Source organism: Lepidochelys olivacea (genome assembly GCF_965140295.1).
Source record: "Lepidochelys olivacea isolate rLepOli2 genome assembly, chromosome: 8".
Lineage (NCBI taxonomy): Eukaryota > Metazoa > Chordata > Testudines > Cheloniidae > Lepidochelys > Lepidochelys olivacea.
Window position 1 is genome coordinate 74,186,255 of NC_140418.1, and position 16,693 is coordinate 74,202,947.

At 39.6% G+C, this 16,693-nt stretch overlaps 1 protein-coding gene across 1 annotated transcript; it reads left to right on the forward strand.

The window, feature by feature from the left end:
* Nucleotides 1-363: 363 nt before the first annotated feature.
* DNTTIP2 (deoxynucleotidyltransferase terminal interacting protein 2) lies at nucleotides 364-15,197 on the forward strand. The gene is made up of 7 exons (XM_084636836.1): nucleotides 364-694; nucleotides 3,008-4,776; nucleotides 6,819-6,954; nucleotides 7,850-7,945; nucleotides 8,544-8,708; nucleotides 10,036-10,145; nucleotides 11,917-15,197. Exons 1-7 carry the CDS (start codon nucleotides 632-634, stop codon nucleotides 12,008-12,010), a joined length of 2,433 nt encoding a protein of 810 aa, XP_084492962.1. The 5' UTR covers nucleotides 364-631; the 3' UTR covers nucleotides 12,011-15,197.
* The last annotated feature ends 1,496 nt before the right edge of the window (nucleotides 15,198-16,693 follow it).

Consider the following 16,693-nt stretch of genomic DNA (forward strand, 5'->3'; position numbering starts at 1 on the left):
ACTGGAATGGATTACTTAGAGAAGTGGTGGACTCCCTATCCTCAGAGGTTGTTAAGGTCATGCTTGACAAAGCCCTGGCTGGGATGATTTAGTTGGGGATCAGTCCTGCTTTGAGCAGGGGGTTGGACTAGGTGACCTCCTGAGGTCCCTTCCAACCCTGATATTCTATGATTCTGTGACAGCTGTTGACTGGGCTGAGCGGCCGTAGTCCACCCTGCAGGGGCCCAGTCCCCAGCCGTCAGGAACCACCTGTTGGACTCCAAACATCCGGCGAGCGGCTGTGCAAACCGGAGCCACAGGCGCTGGCTGCTCGCGGCTCCCCTGCTCGGGCTTTTCCTAGCAGCTGGGGGCGCCAGAACCGTGCTGAAGGAGGCTGAGACGCCCTGTGCCAACAGGAGTCCCCCCGTGGGGGTTAAGGCCCCCGCACGGCCTCAGGCTCCGTGAAGACGGACCCGCCGTGACACCGAGTAGGCGGCAGAGGCGGGGCCGTGCCCCGGGTGTCCCCTCCTCGCCGGCCCCGGCCGCGGAGGTGGCTGTGCCCCGCCGGAGCTCTTTTCCCGGCGGCCCGGGCCGGAAGGGCAGGGCGGGCGGACGGACGGGGTGCTGCGCACACTGCGGCACGCGGGGGAAGATGGTGGCCACGCGGCGAGCAGCGCGGCGCGGGCTCGAGGCCGCTGCCCCGGCTGCGGCAGAGGTAGGAAGGAAGCGGGAGGCGCCCGCAAGCCCCTGCCAGGGCCTGGCTAGTCTGCGCGCTCCGCGGGCCGGCCGCGTGCGCTGCCCAGGGCTCGGCCCAGCGTGTGGGGCCCCCGGCACGGGGCTAGGCTGCTGAGCGGCTCCCCTCGCCCTGCAGCGCGGGGCCTGCTCTGCCCAAGGGGGTTGCAGCCCAGCCCCGGGTGAGCGGCCTGGAGCCCCCGGGGGCCTCTGGCGAGGTGCGGGCTGTGCCACAGGGCCGGGTAGTGGTGCTAGGCCTGGCCGCCGACTCCGCTCTCCCGGCGGGTGACCCCAGCCCAGATACCCCGGTGATGGGCCTGCTAGAAATGATTGACCGGGGCCTGGGTGGTCCCGGTGGGTGGCAGCTGCCCGGGCTGTTAGTCTCCCCCCCCCACCGTCCCGGTTCTTGGTTCTCCTGCAGGTGACGGTGCTGGCGGGTCCTTGCTCGCCTGCGTTGCTGAGGCGGGCTGGTCCCCTTCTCCAGCGGTTCGATTGCCTGCCGCCACTAGCTTGAAAGTGAAGTATGCAGCCAATGAAGTGAGCTGTAGCTCACGAAAGCTTATGCTCAAATAAATTGGTTAGTCTCTAAGGTGCCACAAGTCCTCCTGTTCTTTCTGCGAATACAGACTAACACGGCTGCTACTCTGAAACCTGTGTATTAGTTGTAGCTCTAAACTATGGCAGGGAACAGTTGAAAGGCTCCCTAAACAAGAGAGGTTTCAGAGTAGCAGCCGTGTTAGTCTGTATTCGCAAAAAGAAAAGGAGTACTTGTGGCACCTTAGAGACTAACCAATTTATTTGAGCATGAGCTTTTGTGAGCTACAGCTTATGCTCAGATAAATTTGTTAGTCTCTCAGGTGCCACAAGTACTCCTTTCCTTTTTGCTAAACGTGAGAGAGATTTAATAATTGGACACACTTCTGCATTTCTTTTATCTTTTTTTTCTATAATGGCTTTCTCACTCTTTGGCTATTTAACTGATTGGGGGGCTTTTGGGATACACTCTGTATGACAGATGCTGTTCAGAATAAAATGGCAGTGTATTGACAAATAGGAATCGCAGCGTGGGGGATTCTGTTAGATTCATTACCAGTTTTTACATAGCAGCAGTCGCTTGTGGTGCCTTTCATCATCCAGTGCTAGCCAGGAAGTTTTGAGTATTTTGATGCGATACAGACTTTGCAACGGTTATCCATGCTTTGGCACTGCAAGGCTAGACGGCTGAAGCATTGTTGCATAGATACCATTGTGTTAGGAGGGTTTAGGACTACTCTAGATAGTATAGCCTCCTTAACATAGTATATTCTGTCTGTCAGAAGGTTCCTGCTATTGCAGAATGCATTTGCCTGCCGTGGAACAAGCTTCAATGAATACATAACATTTGAACCCAAGTCTTTGTACTGACTTTTATTTATTAATACCCCAGTTCAAGGTGTTGGTAATCTTCATAGCCATGAATGGTCTGGGTCAAAGCTCTTTGAAAGGCTGACTCTGTACCTTATTGTGGGAATTACAATCCCCTCTGATGCTCCTGCTATCAGTTCCTAGGCTTAAACAGTTAGCAGCTAGGGATGGGTGTCTGAGTTAAGGAATTCCATGTTTGGAATCGGCTTCTTATGGCAGCCTGCCAAACCCAGATTGAACTAGATTCAGAGCATTTTGTTTAGTTGATGTATTTTTGGGGTGTTTTTTGCTTATTCTTGCACAGAAGATAGCTTGATTCTTGGGTCTGATAGAATTCCAGTTGGTGTGGGATCTGGTGTCCTAACAGTGATTTATACCACCCTTGTGGTCCTAGAGGACAGTCCATGGGGCTGTTCTCGCAGCTGGAGATGGCTGGACCTCAGGCCATTCTCAGCTGTCCAGTTACATAAATCTGTCAGAGTTAATTGTGACTTATTTAATAAAGGACTGTGTGGAGGTATAAAGCAGAAAAAACAACAACAGGAAAATGAATTGCTGGACATAAAAGCATATCTGTGAGGTCTCCAACAGCACACATCTCAGGAAGTAGGATTCTGCCAGGAGGAAGCAATGTGGGCAAAGTGATGCTAGTTTGCAAAAGGAATAAGTGGGCAAATGGAGTGATGAATAATGGAGCTTCTTCACCTGCAGGTTGTGGTACTAAACATTGCATAATGCAAAATGTATGTCATCACATTAACTTTCTCCAGACAGTTATTTTAAAAGTCAAAATGCTTGTGAATTTGAGGCCAGAATTACTCATGTGACTCCTTTAAAAGTGTATTTTTCTGTGGAAATGTCTTGTTTGTTGTTGTTCTTTTTATTTCTGTAGCTGGCATCTGCTGAAGTTAGTACTCCTGTTTCTGCAAAGATGTCCAGGAGAAGAACTAAAGTAAACTCTCAGCCAGAAATCATTCATGAATCTCAGGATGAGGGATTGGAAGATGCTGAAACAAAATCAGACCTTGGTGATCCCTCTGAGGCACAAACAACTAAGAATAGAGACAAAAATGTGCGTTCAGCAAAATCATGTGTTGAGCCAAAGGCTGATGGAGATGAAGCAGAATCAAATTACTCTGCCGTGTCCGAACTTGAGACACCTTTATTCATAAGGATAACAAGGAGAAGACAAATCACAATTCCTTATCAACCAGATTCACCAGCCAAAAATAGGCCTAGCAAGGCAGCTCTTCTAAGTGAATTAAGTAAATCTCAAGATGAAGATGTGTCTGAAGCTGAGTCATGTTCTTCAACTGTATCTGGCATCTGTACAACTAGTGCTACAAGAACTACGAGAAGCAGGAAATGCAAAGCTAAACTCCACCCAGATCCAGTTTGTGAAGCCCAAGCTGAAGAGGTTTCTGATGCAGAGTCATGGTGCTCGGGTCTTTGTGTGGAGCCAACTGTAACTACCAAAAGAATAACTAGGAGTATGCTAATGAAAGCGCAAGCAGAAACCATTAGACAAACTGAGAAAAAAGTTAGTGAAGTTGGGCTGGAAGATGAGACGTTAACTGAGGACAGAATTAAATCCCAACCAGTAGACATATCTGACTGTGAACGTATCACAAAATCTGATCCTGATACAGAGCAAGCTTCCTCTCTTTCATCTAATAGATACATCACTCAGAGTAATAAACAACCCAGCCCTTGCAAGACCCAATGCCAGACTGAATCTGCCAATACAAACCCAAGTGATGACCCAAAACAAGTTTTAATTGATTCAACACCCAGCAGTCCTAAAGAAACAGGAAAAAGATGTACCATAGAATCTCCTAAAAAAGAAACAATAAAGGAGATTGAAATTGTAGATAACTCAGAGGAAATGTTAGAAAAGGAGAGAGACATAACTGGAAAAGAATCACAGTTGAAAAGTGCTTCCCTTTTTCTATCTGACCATGAGAGCCTTGATGAGTCCTTTAAGTCCCAAAGGCAGACAACCCCAAGTAAAAGCAAAATAATTCCAGAACACCAAAAAGCAGATATTGGGGAGGCTACACAGAGATCTTTCACCCATGCAGATGAATTAATGGTAGCAGACAAGCCAACTAGCACAACAGGCAGCCCACAAAAGGGCATATACCTATCACCAGTTGGTGGTGACAGTGATGGTGACTGCAAAATGTCTATCAATGTAGACAATGGTGAAAGTCAAGCAGAACTAGTTACTAAATCCTCCCCACATGTAACCAAAAGATCATGTAATAAAAAGGAATCTGCTATGTTGCTCCTGAGCAGTGATGAGAGTGATGAAAAGGAAAACAGTGATGTGGAAGAAGTGAGTGATGTAGGAGAAAATCTGTATTGTACAGAGACCAGAAATCAGAAGTCATCCTTGAACAAATCTTTAGAAAATGACTCATCACATGGAGAACTGTTTGTAATTGACACAGAACCTGGTTTGGACGGCAACAAAAAGTATTACCTAGAACAGGAAGATAGAAGGAGCGATGCAGAAAGTAAGGATGAAGATAGAAGGAGCGATGCAGAAAGTAAGGATGAAAAAAGTGAAAGAGATGAGTCTTCAGATCTGGAAGATGAGGAGGAGTTCATAGATGAGGATGAACATGCATATTTATTGAAAAAGAAAAAGCCTAATATGTAAGTGTTTTTTACAGATAACTTAAGCAGCCACATACAATTCTAACAGGCATATTGTTAGTATACTAATGAGAGAGTTCTTGTGATATAATCAATGTGTGAAACTGGAGTTGCTTGAACTCCAAAGTGAAATTATAGCTCCACAGTTCAACAAGTCTTTCTGTTATGTATACATCCAGACACAGGTCTGTGACATGCAGAGGTTCCACCAGTGTGGCTGTCCTTTAAGGACCCTTTAGTGGTGTTTCCCTCAATCCAGCTGATGCCAGTTGTTTTTTTTTAAATCTTTTTATCACCACCTGAGGCTCTTTCTTTCCAGCTGTAGTGGTACCTTTCCTCACCACAGGAGTGGCTCTCCCCACCCTCTCCAATATCTATTTTTGTTGGCTGAATCTCATAAAAATTCATAGTTTCAGCATTGCTATGAATTACAGAGCTCTTTAGATGGAGTGCAGTGTTCTTAGTACTGAAAACACTGTCATTTAATCATCTTAAGTAGTTTTTGAAATAAAGTGTACAAAACTGGGAAGTTGAAAAAACAAACGTCATTCCTTGTTTTTTCTTTAAGGTAGGTAAATAAAGACAAAGGTTTTTAAAACTTAAATGAAAGGGAGGAACAGGAATGCATGGCACTGTCCAAGCTAATAATGGGTATTTGTGAACCCTGCCTATTTCAGTTCATTTGATGAAATAGTTCGCTATCTTGCTAAGGTAGCCACACATGCAAACAGATCACAGCCTTTTATCATTCCAAGTGTTTGTAAAAATTGCTTTAAAATAAAGCTTCTTAAGCACCAGACCTGAGCCTAGAACTCAGGTGGTTCCATATCAAAGCCTAACTAATTTGCCATTGAACCTTTCTGTTCCTTGGTTCCCACATATTAAAAAACCCTGCTTTGCATAGACAGTGCTTTCATTTGTAGATCACAAATACTTTCCCAAAGGTACACTTACCCTAAGTAGAAAGATTTAACTGTCCCTGAGTTCGATATTAATAAATATAATGAGACTTTTAAAGCCACTTGACTAAATTTAGGGTGTTTTGTTTATTTAAGCACCCAAAATTTCACAAAACCCAGTAGTAAAACACTTTTTAAAATATTTTATAATTCAAGTGAAAATGTTTGTTTAGTTTACACATCCCCCTGCAGCATTTGCAACCCAAACTTTGCATATTTAGGCTAGGCTGAAACTGACTAGCCTGGGTTTGTTGTGTTAATTGCATACACAGTTCATTGTTTTCTTAACATTTTATAGCTTTCATTAAATCTTTTCAACAGAAAACATGCCTCTCAAATTGACCATCAAACATATTTTATGAATTAGTTAATTGAATTGCCAGAATGCAGTAATGGGACAAATGGTGCAATGTGTATTACATTTTCAAAATTTAGTTTCTAATAATATAAAGTATTATTAGGAATACAGGCAAGGGCATTAGAAATCTCAGTGTATGTCTGATGGTAGCAAACACACAGGCACTAGTGTTCAAGAATCTAATATGTTTCTACCTCCATCTTGTTCTTCTGCTTTTACTAGTTCTTGTTGCTTCTTGCTCTTCTGTTTGGATTCCTTGTTAACAAATTACAAAATGTATAAAAGATAGGCAGTGACCTTGAATTTTTCATTTTGAAAGTCAAAACACATTGAAAAGGAATATTTTGATAACATAGATAGGGATGTACCCACCAAGTCAGGGAAGGCTTTGAGGAAGTGATTCCCCTGTAGTTCTCTCCAACAAAATTTTATTGATAAATATTATGCTTTATACCAAGTGGAAGTACAGTATGATTTGCTATACCTATCCACTTCCATTTTTAGTTGTGTTATCTCATTTCTTTGGAGCATTGCAATCTAGAAACCCCCTTATAACAGCTATTTGATATGCACCAGGAGTACAGAGAAGAAGGATTTTCTCTCAATCCTATCTTTCTTCAGAGGGTACGCTGGAAGATCACTATAAATATTACATCACTATATTAAAGATCACTATAAATATTGTTAATATTACTGTAATGATTAACGAGCCATTTCTCTTTCAGTTTACATCTATCAAGCAGCATAGATCCTGGTCTAAATATCAAGAGTCTTGGAGGCTTATATATTAGCTTTGATGCAGGAAAACAAAAAGCTGGCTCAAGTGCAATAAAACAATTAAAGGGGGAAAAGAAAGAAGAGGTAACGTGAATCTAAGATTATAATTTTACACAGATGTCTAGGATTCAAAGATGCTAAAATTAATCCAATTGTGACATTTATTTAAAAAGAAAAGCCTTGCTAGTAGAGTTTGGAGGAAAGAGAAATTCTTCATGGCCAAAGCATTTATTTAAATTTGTTTTTATGATAGAAATTAAATTTATATGGCATGTAAGAGTCTATATAGAGCCCTCAGTGCATTGTAAATGCTGCGGATTATCCTACAGAATAGGAGGAAGTCCAGTCCACTCAAATACATGCCAGGTATTTATCTAGAGATTATATTTCATTCATTGAGTTTCTGCTACACTGCATCATTGCAGTTCTAGATAATAATTCTGATGCTGTCAGTTGTAAATGAGAGAGTCTGATTCAGTTACACCCTCAGCAGGAACTAAAACTTGGTGCAAAACAGCACAGCAAAATTAGGTCTGCTCATAATGCTTAATATGAGAACTGCTGAGTTGAAGGGACTTTGACCCCTCCATAGCTGTTTGGGATGGGGTTTTAGGCTGACTGTCAGTGGGATGACAGGCATGCATTGCTTTCCAGCAAAGTTATTTTCTTAGACAATCCCATCCCCAATGGGCTCATTTACTCTGCCAGAAGGGTCTGCTAGCTCACTTCTTCCAGCGCCAGCCTTCTGCACTTTGTAGCTGGCCAGCCCGGTGCTCTCTTTGGTATTAAGAACTCCCACTTCCTCCATCATAGGGCAGGGAAGCTTGTCTCACTTAGCAACCATTTTATTGAGATGATGCTTGCTTATGATTCCCTATCATTTTTCTGCTATCTTATTTGTGTAACCAAATGTGTAATACAATTCAGATCAGTCTCATCAGCAGCATGATTTAAACAGTAACTTAATGATCTCATCTAGCTCTTGCAGAAGAGTATAATAACTCCAGATTTTGAAAAAAAGAACTGTGTTCCACCATTCAGGGAGTCAATCCATCAGATAAAGAAACAGCGCAAGGTAAGTGGATAGCCTCTGACTGTTGCAGAATGGTAACATCTGGCATACTAAACCAGAATTAGTCTGCTTTTAATCTCTGTTATATGAAAATGTAGAGGTGACATATATGCATAGCCCTCTTAAGTATATTGATTTATGAACTACAAATTCATATCAGCATTGAACAGTAATGTGAGATTCAGCCTTCTGGAAATGTTGAGACTGTAGTACAAAGACTGAAAGGGCAAATTCTGATCCCAGTGCTTGGCCTGAGGAGAATCCTTGTTCCAGTTGCAGAGTTGATTAAATTGGCATGTTTTGAAAAGGTCTGGGGTTTCCTTGACATCATCTTTCCCTATATTTTTATAAGAATATCTTTGCTTACCTGGTGACGTCTACATAGTTTGTTGTGTTGTTCTTTACAATGTTTGGGAAACATAGATCAGGTCCTTGGGAGGCACCAGTTGCTAAGGTTGGTTAATGATGATCTGTAAAATCAGACTGTAAAGTTCTCTGAAATATACTTTTATTTTAAACGTAGCAACCCTTTGCTTTTTCCTTCCTCTTCACCACAAAAGCTCTTCAGTGCAGTTTTATTGTTCTTTATATTGTGTCATAGGCAGAGCGAGAGAAAACAACAGGTGATGGCTGGTTTGGTATGAAAGCTCCAGAAATGACAAATGAATTGAAAAATGATCTAAAGGCTCTGAAGATGAGGGCTTCCATGGACCCCAAACATTTTTACAAGAAGAATGATAGAGATGGTCTGCCCAAATACTTTCAGGTGAGGAACCAGGAAAAATAAAGAGATCCTGTTACTACTTTTATAGTCCAGAACAGTTATGCTTATTTCCTATCTAGTTATTTTTAGACATCCATTTGTCCAAACTCACTTTTACAATTAGATGCACATACTATGAAATTATGTTGTTTTCCATTTACTTACAATTTTTGACCTTGATTACAGTCTACAAGTGGGATTTTGTTGCAACCAACTATTTAGCCTTATCTATGTCCTTCTATATATGCCCGTGTTCTGTATTGTTTTTTTGCTTGCTGACTTGGAACTGATTTCACAGGATGGAAATACATCCCTTTGTTTTCAAAATCTGTTTTCACGCCACACAATGGTAATAAATTTGTATCTAACCTTTCATATTTTGCAGGTCTTCTCCAGTATATTAGTCTTTTTTTTACAAGTCTATAATAATAATTTAATCCTCTTATTAGTCAAGATTCTCCTCTGTGGACTGGCTCCATTGATCCACTGAAATTCCTGTTACTGTAGCTATTGCAGCTTAATGTATTTTGTGGTATGACAGTAATTGGAAACTGGTGGAACTTGCAGGAAATCTGGAGTTGTTTTTTATGTTTTTAGTTAGGTTCTTAGTCCTTCTTTGCCTCTAGCTATTTGGCATATTCAGCACACATTTTTACAAATATTCATTTTTCTCAAAATATTGGTGGCTTGCTTTCAAGGCTGAGCATTGTTATATGCTATTGTAAGTTTCCTGTCATGATAGTATCTGGATGCATTCTATTTAATTAAGATCAAGATACACATTTTACCATACTAGGAAATACATGCTCCATGGGCCTCCCTTGTCCCCATGGTGACCAAACCAACTGCTGTGAAAGATCAGAAGTCAGAGAAGTGTCAGCCATGAATCAATGGGAGTTGAAGTGGGCTCAACATTTTCCATGGTAGGGCCCTTAAATCCTGTACTGGGTTAAAAGGTAATAGTAATTGCTGAGCAAAAACTTTGTAGTGATAAAGGACAAGACCTGTGAAAGATTTAATTGCCCCTCCCTCAGGTAACCAAAAATATAATCCTATATAAATTTCGAGAGCTAGGTTGTGATTATCATGGTGTACCAGTTCCTGTGTTCACAACTGCACTGTTTTCACATGCTATTCTTTGGATTAAACATGAGAGGAAAATGGTGATAATGCATACAAAACACTGCTTGTTTCTTTTGGCACTTTGCGTTACAGCTTTTCATGATTCCTCCCATTTTTCTCTTCAAACACCTGGGATTTGTCATTAAAAACAAACAAAAACCTTGATACTATGTTGCAGGAAGGCTCATTTTAAATTTTCTTTTCCGAGGTTGGAACTGTGGTTGACACTCCAATAGACTTTTACCATGCTCGAATCCCCAAGAAACAAAGGAAGAGAACCATTGTTGAAGAGCTGCTTGCAGATTCTGAGTTTAGGAGGTATTTAAAAATAAGCTTCTTTATAACTGTAATATTAGCAGTATGATCCAGGAATGTATTGCAATTTTGATTAGAGTAACTTATTTTTTCCTTTCAGTTAACTTGGGGGTTTTTTTAAAAATTTTTTATTAAATGTAAGAAGTAATTCATTAGAGCCAGCATAGTGCCACCACAAGACACTTCCATTCCAGAGATCAGAGTAGCAGGAGTTGATCAATTCATGCTTTACTGAATTAGATAAGTATATTGGAAGCAGTATGCACTATATAAAAATTGTCAGTTATCTAATGGACTATTGGTGGTCTCGGTTTAGTTCCATAATGGAGACAGAAGTCCACGCAAGTGGCAGTCTTACCACAGAGCCTATTGAACTAGGCCTGACCTAGCTCCTCTTTTCCGGAAGTGACTTTTGCAGAATAGGATTCAGGCATGTTGATGGGGAAATGAAAGTGAGCCTGCTCTGCTGCTACCTGGGCTGTAACTATGCATATAGATGGGATTTCAGTTTACAGGGTTGTCAGTTTGGCACCTTTGTGATGATCAAATTTATCTGAATATCTTTTTTTTAAGAATGATTTAATGAGTTAATATTTGATCATCTATAATTCTTGGGGTGGATTGGCAACCTAAACCATTTTGGATATTGGTCTGTTAACATGATACCCTGCTGCAGTTTCTCATCTTTTCATATAAATGACACATTTTTTGGTGTGTGCGCACATGCAAGAGAAACATGGTTGTGATACCGGGAGTTGATTGCAGGTCAGGATTTTAAATGTATTGGCAGCGTAGGGTATGGAAACTTCCATAGCTATTTCCTACCAGTATGATTAGCTGTAGCCAATACTCTTTCATAGGCATTGATTAATTCAAAAATATTTATTAAAAGCAATGTTTAAAGATGAATTGCTGACAAATCCTGACCATTTTAGTGTTTGTGAGTAATTAATAAAGTAACTGAATAAAGCACTTAGGTGTTACAACTGTTTGTCAAGTTTCCTGTTGGCAAGCAGCAGCCTCAGCAAGCACTAAAATGGTGGCATTGTTCACGCTGCTAATTGATGCAGGAACAGGAGAATCTACCCTGGGAAAACAGCTAAACATGTCTTCACTCTGTATGTATTGTTTAATATTAATCTTAGTCTTCTCTCAAATCTGCAGTAGAATAAGACTGACTGTTAGCCTCTCAGTGTGCTCTGATATTAACATAACATTCAACATAAACTTCTGACAACATTAATAATATTGGCATCACAGCTCTTGCTGAGCCTGGGCATCGTTAACGGATACACAGCCATTTAGCAAGCCATAAAACATGTTAGAAGTCTAATTGTGTGCATGTTGTAAAAATCCATTGCTCCAGGTAAGAGCTGCTAATGCAAAAATGCTTGGGTGTTTTTACAATTTGCATTTCACTTTAATTATTGCTTTTTTACTCAGGGGAGCTTGCCTGTAAAAAGACTAAAATGTTTCATTTATGTTGTGTGATGCAGGAGTCCTTTTCCCCTAAGTTTGGTGGTATCATTCTACCAGCAATATTTCAAAAAGGATTGCAAATATTTGACTATCGCATCAACATTACCAGTGTCATTTCTCCTTTACTAGTGATACACTTATCAAACTAAAGAAGTTTGAAACAGAAAACACAAGACTAAACTTACTCCGGCAAAATATTTATTTTGTATCTAGGATTTTTGTAGGCTACACTCATCTTTTACTTGCTGATTTGACATATTTAATAAAAGTAAATTGACTTTTTGTTGTTGTTCAGATACAATAAAAGGAAGTACCAGGAGATCATGACTGAAAAGGCAGCTCTTGCAACAGGCAAGAAGAATCGGAAGAAGAAGAAATTTCACAAATAAGCCTGGGAGAAAATAACAAGATGAAACTTTTTTGTTTTGTTTTTTTTAATTATAAAATTGTTTACAGAACATTTTGTTGATTGGTTTAAGATTGAAGATGTCGTACTGACTGAGTTAGGGCAGGGCTGGCCCTGTTTTTGCAGTAGTATTTTGACAGGGGAGAATGAGATTTGAGAAATGCAATGGGATTTTGTTCTGTGGACTGGTATAGACATGCAAGAGACAGCATCATTCATTCTTCATAGAAAAAGGAAAAACCAGAGAACCTGTACAAATAAATAGTAGATAGAAATGGTCATGTGAAAGAGCTGGGATTAAAATACCTTTTTTTTTTTTTAATGGAAAAACCTTTATTAAAAACTGCAATCCTCGGTTTTTTAGTTTTGTGAGAAACTAGAAAACCTGCAGGCACTTGTCACTAAAGACTCATAGTTACTGACGGAGTTTATAAAAACACATGTATTCAACCTACAGTAATCAGTGACTTTTTAAAATCTCATTGAGCAGCGATTCAGATTCTGAGCAATGATGCTTCAAAACCGTAAACTTACACCTGGTAAAAATAACATTCTGTTATGTGTTATACAGGAAAAATAAATTGTCCACAAATGGAGATGAGTTTTAACTCTGATAAAGCCACGTGAAATCTGTCATCTTTAAGTGGATGTTCATATACTATATTGGTCTAATTTAATGTTAACTTAAAGGGTAAAAATGTAGATTTCAAGGTATAGTGCCAAACGTAAGGCATCATCACTTTTGCCTACTTCTTGGTCTCTGTAGAGTCTAGCCCCTATTTACATAATTTATGAAGCAATTTCTGTTGAAAGGAGCTTACATTTAATCTTTCTCTTGTTACATTGCTTAAGTTAGTTGTTCCTTATCCATTGCCTCAGTAAGAGTTGTTGCTGGGCTATTCTTTAGCAGCGGTTAATGAGAAATGACTTGTGCATGGATATGACTCTTGCATGCTATTTTAAAAGTAATTCTCGTTCGGCTTGATCTCTGGTGGTGGAGTTTTCCACATCTGAAGACTGAACATAGCATGGTGTAGATTATCCTCCAGATTCTACATATCTAACTTTTTTTAAATCCACTGGTTTTTTTTTTTTGTTGAGGGTTATGTATTTTTACCACTTGCCTGTTGGTTAGCCATTAATGTGAAATGACTCCCTGGGGTCAGTCAGTTTTCTAGTATACACAGACTACCACAAGTGGTATTATGGTAATTTCCATTCTTGTTGGCAGTTTTAGTTGAGAAGCTAAGAACTGAATGGATGAGGAGAAAGAACTCTTTTCAACCCTAGTGATAGTCCCTCCAAATCAAGATTGAGGGAAACTGGTACATAGATGTGGAAAGCTTGCACTGCCCCTGCAGATTCTGTAGGTGCCATGCACTTCAGTTTCCCAGCCTGTCAGTCCATCACCTTGCATAATCACATGTATTTTCAGTAAAAGTTTAAGCTTTTGAATGACCCCTACAATATTTTTGTACTTCTCTTGCAGCTAATATAGTTCAAATTAATTACTAATGTTAGGATAGAGAATAATACAGAAAATGTAATGGTAGAACAGAAGTTGATGGTAGGAAATTACTGGTACTTCATTCAACAGTAGTGGGATTGTGTGGGGTGGACTGTCCAGGAGAGGAAAGGGAAAGAAAAACTGAGAAAAGATGATAGAAGTAAAATGTGTAGAGATGGCCTTCATGGTCCTATTTTATAGCTTCCGACAAAAGGAAATATGACTTAAATAGTGTAGTAAAAAAATTTTATTAAGAGACTGGACATTTGTGTCTGAAAATGTCCTCAGCTCTGAGCAACTAAGATAGCCTTAGAAGAGCTTCCAACCCCCATGGCTCAAGCCATACACTGATCACCAACCGAAGTTAGGAAGAAATTTTCCCATGTCTCTCTCTTGCATTTGTTTTTTCTAAAGCAACCCAGCATTAGTCACTATTGGAGACAGGCTAGGACCAAGTTTTCGCATTTTGAAACTGCTAAGTTAAAGTGTCAGGTTCAGGACATACAAATACAGATACCCATCACTCCTGTAAATCTTGGCTGAGATGTAGTTCTGTTCTACTATCGTCATTCCTGTATTTGTATCTCAGACCTGTGCATACATCATTGATGATAATGCAAGAACAAGGAAATACAACCAGAACTGTGCTCTCTTGTGCTCTGTAAGAAATGTGGAGGCAGAAGAATATCAATATTGGACAAACAGGAAAGAACAAAATTGGCATAAGAAAATTTTTGAAGTGTTTAAGAGTATTATGAACAATGGTCATATGAACTTGTATAAAATTATAGAGAATTTTTGTAGCTATTTTTAAAATTATTTTAATTAGAATATATTTTCTGTGCAAAGAGTTTTTGTGACATTTTAAAATAAGAGGAAGATGTGGTATCTTAAATTAAAAGCTAACTTATTGACTATGCTAACATTATTATCAAGGCATAATATCATGCCTGCACTATTTATACAAGACTGATATAAAAGGTAAGATACTAAGAAAGTGTTAAAAACTGTTTAAATTTAGAATTAGAACATGAGCACATTGCTGCATTCTTGAGTTCTAATTAAAGAATACATTAGCTCTATTACATATTGTGCCAAATGGAAGCCTAACAGGAGGCCAAATCACTGATAAGCAACACAGATAAAACAAGCCTATAGAAAATAGATTTATAAAAGAACTGTGTTTTGAGAAACTTAATTTTTGTGTGTGTAAACAGTATGTAATATCGTGGGTTCTTTGTTGTTCTGTACTGGAGTGACCTGCTCAGATATTTCAGTTTGTAATCATACTGCTTTCTATAGGCTGCCCTGAAAACATAAGCTCTACTATTGCCAAGAGAGATTCCTCTTTAGTTCAAGGGGTAGAAACCTGTGATTTTTGGTGCAGCAGGTGATGTGGTTGTTTTCTATATACAGTATGCACTTGCTGATGGCCTAGGTGTCCCTAGACTGTTGCATGTTCTCTGAATATTAGGAGTAGATTTGTTTTCTTGTACTCCTTGCCAGTCTATATCCATCTTTTGTCTCGTCTTAAGCTCTCTGGGACAGGGACTGCCTTTTTGTTTTTTATTTGTACAGTGCCTAGTACAATGGGGTCCTGGTCCATGATGAGGGCTCCCAACCAGTAGTGTAATACAAATAATAAAATCTGATTATTTACGAATAGTTTCATTATATCAGCAATGGTACCATGATCAACTTGGTACTATTAATATGGTGCCATTACAATGCCTTGTAGTGAACAAAATTAAGAGGCTGCGACTTTTATGCAGCTGGTTTCTCAAACTACTTTCTTGACCTTTCCCTGACTCTCCAGTCTCTTTTTTGAGTTGCCTCTCTGACCACCAACTTGATCTTTCCAAAACGGAATGTGTCTTTTCTTCTGATTCCTCTTCCTTTCCATAAGGAACACCACTCTGTCCTTCATGTTATGTGATTCTCTTCAAACCCTGTTGCTAATATTTTACAAAGTTGTCACTTTCTCTTTAATCCACCCTTTCTCTGTTAAAAGACTTTGCCCATATGCTGTTCATAATTCTTTGATCACTATAACCTGCCTCCCTGCTTTTTATATCCTTCTGCTTTTCAGTTGGTCCAAAATTCTGCACCTAATGTTGTATTCTGCTTTCCCTCTCCAACCATGTCACTTTTCTTCTTGAATTCCTCTATTGGTTTTGTCTCTTACTGCATCATGTTAAAACTTCTTGTCACCTAAAAGACTTGGCGTTTTTGCTCTTTTCTCCACCCTCAGCTGGGTTCCTTCTATCATACTTGCTCCCTTTCCCTGGAGAGCTTTCCTTATCCTTATATTCCCACACTCCCTTCAAGTAATCCTTCCTTTCTTCTCATTCAGAAACCCAATTTATTTCCTCTTGAACTCATTTACGTTGTAAGCTCTTTGGAGTAGCTTATCTAGCTTTGTAAAATACTGTGTACATTCACAACATTATTGTATAAATTATTTGTAATAGTATAAGAAAAGGTCCTGAGATAAAATTCCATAAATGATAGCACTAGAGCATGGTGAGTACAAGGATAGGGACAAGGTGGAGGAGAAACAGTAAACAATGGGAAGGAAATACATCTGTTGGGTAAGTGAAGCATTTACATAGAAAACAGATTCCATAAACTATCTCATACTGTTTCCCTTTTTTTTGTAATGGGTAAGTGTCAGAGCTGAGATAAATGGTGGAAACAAAACCAAAATGTGAAGTCTGAGAAGAGATTTGAAGTTGCATAAGTCAGCTGGTGCACAGGAGAGTGTCAGACAAAATTAATTCAGTGCTATGAATATGGTGCCTGGATTAATGTCTCCTGTTTTGAAAGAAATGCCTGTCACCACAACATTTATGTGGTAGAGGACGATTATGCTGTGCCAGTATTTAATTGCATTTTGTTAGTAGCTGCATGGGTTTTATTGTAAGTTTGTTAGGCCCACTTCTTCACCCTTAGTGATTTTTTTTTTTTTTTTTTAAATCTGACAAGTGATGTGATTATAATTAAAGCAATTGGCAGGAGATGGAGCTGTAGGAGAGATTATGCAAGACAGAAAAGACTATATTAATGCACATGACTAAAAGTCAGGATTTGAAATTTTTTGCTGCTTTTTAAGTGGTGGTGTTAAAATAGGGTTTCCTCTTTCTTGTTAGGTTTAAAGAT